General features: G+C 43.4%; 1 protein-coding gene across 1 annotated transcript; it reads left to right on the top strand.

Annotated features, from left to right (window-relative positions):
- Positions 1–4,071: 4,071 nt before the first annotated feature.
- Positions 4,072–6,413, top strand: LOC123457429 (actin filament-associated protein 1-like 1). The gene has a single exon (XM_045141347.1). It carries the CDS (start codon positions 4,091–4,093, stop codon positions 6,392–6,394), a length of 2,304 nt encoding a protein of 767 aa, XP_044997282.1. The 5' UTR covers positions 4,072–4,090; the 3' UTR covers positions 6,395–6,413.
- The last annotated feature ends 2,433 nt before the right edge of the window (positions 6,414–8,846 follow it).

Here is an 8,846-nt window from a genome sequence, read left to right as displayed (position 1 = left end):
ATTGAGAAAAAATAAAATAAAATTTTTAAAAAAAGATTCTGTACAAAATCCTTGCAAACTGAATCCAGTAACACATCAAAAGCATTATCCACCTTGATCAAGTGGGATTCATCCCAGGAATGCAGGGGTTGTACAACATACAGAAATTTGTCAATGGAATACACCACATAAACAATTTTAAACAGAAAAACCACATGATCATTTCCATAGATGCAGAAAAGGCCTTTGACAAGATACAACATCACTTCATGATCAAAACATTGGAGAGAATTGCCATGGTTGGTTCATATCTTAACATAATAAAGGCAACTTACAAAGCTCCTAAGGCCCAAATAATACTTAATAATACTTAACTCAATTCCCATATCCAGAATTGAGAACCAGACCATAATCCTATGGACACAAAGATTATGCTTTCCAGTGTCAAGATCGCATGACTTTTTTTAAAAGAGCAGTTACATACATGAAATTCTCCTTAAATGAATAATGCTTAGCACATTAAAATACACTGACTCATTCTCAATTGGAGAATCTCTTCTTTTTCAGAATGTAGGGAGACACAAGGACATTAGCTACCCCTTGTGTGTCAGCCAAGCCACAGATGAAAACCCAGAGGAATTGAGATGAGCAAGAATGCTACTTCCAGAGTGAACCTGATAACCAGCATTAGGGTGAAGGAGACAGAACCTGAGGATATTCAACACCTACCAAAGCAGAGATCTAGAGGCTCCTAAGAACTTTTCACTGAAGTAGATTTAACAACCAGCCAAAATGGCTCAGGGAATTTTGTGGAAGGTGGGGCACAAAGACTGTAAGATCCACATGTTGGAACATCATGAGAGGCACTCCCACCCCACAGAAATCACTGACTGCTGCTCCCACAATGCATATCCCACAACCCCATGGGGAATACCTATAACCCCATGTAAGAAGGCCCCCAGAGAAATTGGGGCAAGAATGAGGGATAAAAAGGAACAAATACATGGTGTACACAAGTAAAATATGTTGTTAATAAAGAAGATTTATATTTAAAACAATAAAAAATGAAATAATGACAGTAAATACTAATTACAATATGCTCAACACTCTTCACTAAAATTTTGTTTTCTGTCCTCAAGGATAAGTCCTACCCCGCTTCATGGCTGATGACCCCTACTTTCTGGGCACCTGCCTCTCATAATTCTCGAGGTTCATTCCTTGCTGATATATAATCAGTGAGTAATGATTTTTTTGTTTGTTATTTTCAAGTTAGTGTCTTTCTGTAGCCCAAGCAGAACTGGAATTCACTATGTACTCTCAAAATGGACTTGAACTCACGACAATCCTCCTAACTTTGTGTCCCAAGCGCTGGGAAGAAATGCATGTGTCGCCAAGCCCAGCTAATGATTTTAAAATATTAATTATAGTTGAAATAAGGAAATAAGTCAGGGCAGTTGAGCCTTATTTTTAAGTCCCAAGATGTATCTCAACTCACAAGAAAGGAATTACCTAACTTTGTTCAACTTTCTACACAATCCACTCAGATGCAGAGCCCAAGGGCTGTGTTCTGTACTCCTCAAGTGAGGATAACAAAGACAACAAAGCAAGAAATTAGGGATATAAATATCTCCTCAAGTCAGCAATAGTAGTACGGATGGATCCACACACATAAACAGGCTGCCTATTACATCAGAGCTCAGACTGTGAGTTTTGAGACATGGGGAAGCTGATCATATTCATTTTTGTCTTATTTCTTCCAATGCTTTCTCTCCTCTTCTGCAGTTTTACAGAAACAGGCTGCTTTTGGAGAATAAAACAAAACACAGAAAGTGATGGAGATATGTGCAAGGATTGTATGTTTTACATTTACACATCAAAGAAGCATATGATAAACTATGACTTAATGAGCCAGCTTTATTGGTAACTGTCAGTTTTGTTACTTAACTTTCTGTTGGAAAGTCATGAATAATGTGTAAGAAGTTTCTATATGGGTACGCTAACAGTTTTTGGATCCCTTGCGCTTTTCCTGCCAAGCATATCACTTACGGATGAATCAAAATTTATTTTACATGATTCTGAGCAGAAAGTTGCCATAGTTAAATACATCTGATTTGTGTAGATTTTCTTACTGCTGATTTGCAGTTTAATCCCATTGTGGTCAGAAGAGTAGTTGGGGTTACTTCAGTTTTCCTGTAGTTGTAAAAACTTGCTTTGTGTCCTAATATATGGTCTATTTTAGAGAACGTTACATGTACTCTGAGGAAAATATATATTCTGCAGTGTTTGGGTGGAATTTTATGTATATATCAGTTAGGTCGATTTGTGGCATGACATCATTTAATCCAGATGTCTCTCTGTTCATTTTTGGTGGGGAAGATCTGTCAATTGATGAGATTGGGGTATTAAAATCACCCATTGAAATTGTGTTTGCTGTTATCTGTGACCTTACTTCTAATAGTGTTTGTTTGGTAAAATTGGGTGTCTGCATGTTAGGTGCGTACATATTTAGGACACTCCTGTTGGAGTGTTCTTTTAATCAGTAAAAAGTGACCTTCTTTATCTTTCCTCACTAATGTTGATTTTAAGTCTATTCTGCAAGATATTAGGATAGCAACTCCTGCTTGTTTCCTAGGCCCATTTGTTTGAAATATCATTTTCCAATCTTTCACCCTAAGACAGTGTCTGTCTTTTATTGAGAGATGAGTCTCCTGAAGGCAGCAAATGGCAGGATCCTGCCAGTCTGCAAGCCTGTGTCTTTTGGTTGGTGAATTGTGGCCATTCATATTAACAGTTGCTATGGATATGTACGTATTGATTTTCTCCATTCTTTGTGTGTTGTAGTGCTTCTGGTTTCCCCTTTACTTGCTTGTTTAAGCTTTTATTTCAGTATTGATTGTTTCTTAATATTTCCTCCTGTGTGTGTTTTACATTCTCTCCATTGTGAAGTATTCCTTTGAGTATTTTCTGTAGAGGTGGTCTAGTTATCATAAATTCATTTATTCTGCTTTTGTTGTGTAATATCCTTGTTTCTCCATCCATTTCAATAGATAGCTTTGCAGGATAAAGTAATCTTGGTTGACAGTTGTTATCTTTTAGAACTTGGAATATATCATTCCAAGTCCTACTTGCATTTAGAATTTGTGTTGAATAATTTGCTATTATTCTGATGGGCTTGCCTATGTAGGTGGCCCTTTTTCTGTAACTACTTTCAATATATTTTCTTTGGTTTGTGTGTTTAGTAGTTTAATTGTAACATTGTGAGGAGAGGTTCTTTGCAGATTTTGTCTGTTTGGTGTTCTAAAAGCTTCTTGCATCTGCATTGGAATTTCTTTCCCAATTTGGGAAAATTTTACTCCTATGATTTTATTGAAAATGCCTACTAAGCCTATGGATTGATATTATTCTTATTCTACAATATACTGCATTCTTATATTCAATCTTTTCATAGATATCTTGAAATTCTCATTCTTATCTTCCTATTAGCTTGCCTTTCTCTTGGTTGGACTGTATTAGTTCTGCCTCCTGGTTTTCTAGTTTAGATATTCTGTTCTCCCCTCCTTCCATTCTGCTGGTGAGGTTTTCTGGAGTTTTTTATTTGACTAACTGTTTTATCCAGGGCTAGACTTTCAGCCTGGTTTTCCCTAGTATTCGATTTCTGTAGAAAGGTAGAATTTGGAGAACACAGTGCCTTATACCTTGCTTCATATTAGATCCTCCTTTCCTGAAAATAAACCCCACTGTAATTTGTTCATCATTAAGTGGCTGAGACAAAGTATCCCTTTAAGTATCTGCTCATCTTTCACCCATAAGCACATAACTTGTAAAGTCTCTGAAATGGGAACTATTTTCTGTGTCTCTCTAACCCTGGACAGACTTTTCTCATAGATGGTAATCTCTCAGATAATAGGTATATGACATTCCATGATATTCCCTTCCTTTAATAATACGGTATGTGGAGAAGAAAGGTGCCAAGTACACATTATTTCACTATGTTACTGCATTTAGTTGGACATAAAAATAGTAAAAATTTGGGCCCCGGCGCCGTCGGGAGACGCGGGAGCGCACGCTCGGCCGCCTCGCCCCGCGCGCGGCGCCGGAGGTCCCGGCCGCCATGGACCGAGGCCGGGTGCTGGAGCAGCTGCTCCCAGAGCTCACTGGACTGCTCAGCCTCCTGGACCATGAGTACCTCAGTGACAGCACCCTGGAGAAGAAGATGGCCGTGGCCTCCATCTTGCAGAACCTGCAGCCCCTCCCAGCCAAAGAAGCCTCCTACCTGTACGTGAATTCTGCAGACCTGCACTCGGGGCCCAGCTTCGTGGAGACCCTCTTTGAAGAATTTGACTGTGACTTCAGTGATCTTCAGGACATGCCAGAAGATGACATGGAACCCAGTAAAGGAGCCAGCCCAGAGCCAGACAAGAGCCCATCTCTGAGAAATGCAGCTGACCTGCCTCCACCACTGCCCAACAAGCCTCCCCCCGAGGACTATTATGAAGAGGCCCTTCCTCTGGGACCCGGCAAGTGTCCTGAATACATCAGCTCGCAAAATGGCTGCAGCCCCGCCCAGTCAATTGTAGATGGGTACTATGAAGACGCAGACAGCAGCTACCCCACCACTAGGATGAACGGCGAGCTGAAGAACTCCTACAATGACTCTGACCCCATGAGCAGCTCCTATGAGTCCTATGATGAGGAAGAGGAGGAAGGAAAGGGGCCACAGCCCCGGCACCAGTGGCCCTCAGAAGAGTCCTCCATGCTCCTGGTACGGGACTGCAGGATATGTGCCTTCCTGCTTCGGAAGAAGCGCTTCGGGCAGTGGGCCAAGCAGCTGACCGTCATCAAGGAGGACCAGCTCCTGTGTTACAAAAGCTCCAAGGACCGGCAGCCACACCTGAGGCTGGCACTTGATGCCTGTAGTGCCCTCTACATCCCCAAAGACAGTCGGCACAAGCGCCATGAGCTGCGCCTCTCCCAGGGAGCCACTGAGGTCTTGGTGCTGGCCCTGCAGAGCAGAGAGCAGGCTGAGGAGTGGCTGAAGGTCATCCGGGAGGTCAGCAAGCCTGTTGGAGGAGCCGAGGGGTTGGAAGTCCCCAGATCCCCAGTCTTCCTGAGCCAGCTGGACCTGGACAAGAGGTTGTCCCAAGAGAAGCAAACCTCAGATTCCGACAGCCTGGGCATGAGTGAAAGCAGTTCCACCCTCGGCCACCGGGAGGCTTGTGAACATGGCAAGGGGAAGAAGAACAGCCTGGCTGAACTGAAGGGCTCTGTGAGCAGGGCTGCTGGCCGCAAGATCACCCGTATCATCAGCTTCTCCAAGAAGAAAGCTCTGGCCGAGGACCTGCAGACCTTTTCTGCTGAGGAGGAAGTTCCGTGCTGTGGCTATCTGAACGTGCTGGTGAACCAGGGCTGGAAGGAACGCTGGTGTCGCCTCAAGTGCAACATGCTGTATTTCCACAAGGAGCGTGGGGACCTGCGGACCCACGTGAACGCCGTCGCCCTCCGGGGCTGTGAGGTGGCTCCAGGCTTTGGACCCAGGCATCCATTTGCCTTTAGGATTCTGCACAACCAACAGGAAGTGGCCATCCTGGAGGCAAGCAGTTCAGAAGACATGGGTCGCTGGCTTGGACTGTTGCTGGTGGAGATGGGCTCCAAAGTCACCCCAGAGGCTCTGCATTATGACTACGTGGACGTGGAGACCTTAACCAGTATTGTCAGTGCTGGGCGCAACTCTTTCCTGTACGCAAGATCCTGCCAGGATCAGTGGCCTGAGCCCCGTGTCTATGATGACGTCCCTTACGAGAAGGTGCAGGATGAAGAGCCTCAGCACCCCACGGGGGCACAGGTGAAGCGCCATGCATCCTCCTGCAGTGAGAAGTCCCACCGAGTGGACCCTCAGGTCAAAGTCAAGCGCCATGCTTCCAGTGCCAATCAATACAAGTATGGCAAGAACCGAGCTGAGGAGGATGCCCGAAGGTACCTGGTAGAAAAAGAGAAGCTGGAGAAAGAGAAGGAGACAATTCGGACAGAACTAATGGCCTTGCGGCAGGAGAAGAGGGAGCTGAAAGAAGCCATCCGGAGCAGCCCAGGAGCAAAGCTGAAGGCCCTGGAAGAAGCTGTAGCCACCCTAGAAACTCAGTGTCGGGAGAAGGAGGAGCGCAGGATTGACCTGGAGTTGAAGCTCGTGGCTGTGAAGGAGTGCTTGCAGCAGTCCCTGGCAGGGGGCCTGGCCCTGGGGGTGTCTGTGAACAGCAAGAAGTGTGGGGAAACTGCAAATAAACCCCAGAACAGTGTCCCAGAACAATCTCTCCCTGTCAACTGTGTTTCTGAGCTGAGGAAAAGGAGCCCATCCATTGTAGCCTCCAACCAAGGAAGGGTGCTACAGAAAGCCAAGGAATGGGAAATGAAGAAGACCTAGGAAGAGAATGAGAATTCCATACCAACTAAGGCAGAAATGCTTTTTTCACAAAGAAACACCAGGAAAAGACTGGAAGCAGCTCCCACTCTGTGGGATGAGGGACACCCAAAAGACCAGCTTTGTTTTCTGCATGATTTGGGGAGGTTTTAGGGTGGGAAGGAGTAGAAAGGAAGGTGGAAATAGAAGGCATCTTTCTGACTTTCCAAAGAGTAGATATGGGGATGGATGGAGACAGATGTATGCACGGTTGTAAAGGTTTTGCTAAATGCCTTTGCCTTCCCTTCTGAAGAAGAAATGAAAGCACATGTGAATTGAATAAGTCACTGCATCCCATCTCAGCATCCCACTTCCAGTCCTTAAGAAGACAGTGAGGAAGCATCGGTGGTCCATGAAGAGAGAAAAGACGCAGTCACCAGTCACTTGTGTGGCTGCCTTCCCGTTGGGCATTACAGGCAAATTCTGGGCAAAGCTGATAGGCTACAAAGTCAGTATCATCCCTCCATGCGCACAAGCGCACAAATGCCACTAAGAACATGCAGATTTCACAGTCATTCCTCATCATTTCAGAACTACAGCTGTGCAGGGAGCATGTACTGGAGTTTTCAGGATTTGAGCATTTAAAAATCTGATACGTAAGGACCAGAGGGTAAAGAAACCTGATCCGCTAACACATCTTAAACTCACAGTGACAAAGCATGGAGCTCTAGTATCCACAGAATGTTCCCAGTATTTGAGGGTGGAGTGATTTGCTGTCAAGTCCTTACCTGCTTTAAAAACCTTACCATTAGGCCTTCAGACTGAGGTTGGAAAACTATGTCTTGAGCCTAATGAAATCTTCGTCTTGCACTGGAAGGCACAAGAGCTTGACTTCCTGGTCTGCTACAAAGTAAGACCATCAATGAAAATCAACAGGTTGGTAGCTTGTTCCTGCCACAAAGGTGCTAAAAGCATTTTATAGACATTGGATATTTTGATAGGTAAAACAAGAACCTCAAGTCCTGGGCAGCCTTCTTTCTATGCCACTCACTACTGTCTCAGTATTGTAGGCACTTTATGGGTCTGTCTTTTAACATATTTTTCCCCAATAAAGATGAAACTGTTAAAAAAAAATAGTAAAAATTTGAAATATAGTCTGTCAGGTGTTTTACCTATATTCTAGTTAATACAATGGTGAAACACACAATAAAGAAAGGCCAAGAGAATATTTCTACCCCTGGTAGAATAGGAGCTATCACTCAAAGTTGTGATTACTTACATCCCTTCTGAGATCCTAAATAGGACAGTGTTACAAGTGGTAACAGTTACAGTTTAATAGGAAGACATGTTAAAAACTGAAATTTCCTTTTTGCCCTTCTACTTACATATTCTTTTTATTAAATTGGCACTTTGTATGGATATATCAACTATTGTCACCATCATTCCCCTCACCCTTGCCCCCATTTCACTGAAGGCCCTCCAAATGTGATTACTTCTATTCAGCATGTAATTATGGCTAATGAGATGTGAGTGGAAAATTCTGTTGTTGTAGGGGAATGCAAGACTCCTAGATATTTCTGCCCACCCTGTGGATAGTATATTCTTTCTAGACATTCTTCCTCAAAATTCTAAGTCTTCTTCACTGTACGTTATGTCTACCTTAGTATGTGAGTCTCATCATTCGGGATTTTTGCTTTACTGCATTCGGGGTATTATCAGTGTCTCTCTCCCTTACCCCAGCTCATGCTGAGAAGTTCCTCATGGAGGCAGCATTCTTGCTCATCTCACCAATTCTTCTGTGTTTTCATCTGGACCCTAGCTTCTGGGCTAGGGTGGTTCACCTGCTGAAATACAGTAGGTGATTCTTGTTCTGTTGATACATTTTGGTTGTCCTTTGTTCTCTTTGCTTTCTGGAAAATAAAAATAGATTCCCCAGTGTAGAGTGAGATCAGACTATGTTAGAGTGTACAAGAATTATGAATTTTGAGAGATTTTGATAGCCATAGCCTTTTGGCCAAAGACTAATGGATGGTTCTCATCAGAGTCTGTTATCTTGGTATCCATAGGATACTGAATTGACTTTTAGTTCTAGCTATGGTTTCTTTTCCAGTGAGTGCATCAATTAGCTAATTAGATAGACATTGTTTACTTACCTAGGGTGACTGACACTTGCTCAGGCGTGTACATCTGTTTAGGATCATTCCTTGGATTTGTCACAGTCCCCTGATTCCTCACAGTATTGCTGGCTGCTTTCAAACAGCATTTTATTCCATGTTTTCTGCACTGTCTGTATTAGCCATCTGGGTGCTGAATTCCTTCCAGATTCAACCTGATCTCTCAATGTTCTGTGATATTCTGCATTGGTTGCGTGTGGTTTCTTCAGCAATAGGTTCTCACTTTTATCTTTAGGTGGGTAATCAAGTAATTTGACAGAAACTTGTCTTGTTTGGGAATATTCATAATTCTCTTCAGTGAA

Source organism: Jaculus jaculus, unplaced genomic scaffold, assembly GCF_020740685.1.
Source record: "Jaculus jaculus isolate mJacJac1 unplaced genomic scaffold, mJacJac1.mat.Y.cur mat_scaffold_46_1_974171_arrow_ctg1, whole genome shotgun sequence".
Taxonomy (NCBI): domain Eukaryota; kingdom Metazoa; phylum Chordata; class Mammalia; order Rodentia; family Dipodidae; genus Jaculus; species Jaculus jaculus.
The sequence above is the reverse complement of the archived record's forward strand: the minus strand, read 5'-3'. Positions and strand labels throughout refer to the sequence as shown.

What these genes read in the sequence shown, in the direction of transcription:
- LOC123457429 (XM_045141347.1), top strand. Translation starts at nt 4,091, where the DNA reads ATGGACCGAGGCCGGGTGCTGGAGCAGCTGCTCCCAGAGCTCACTGGA.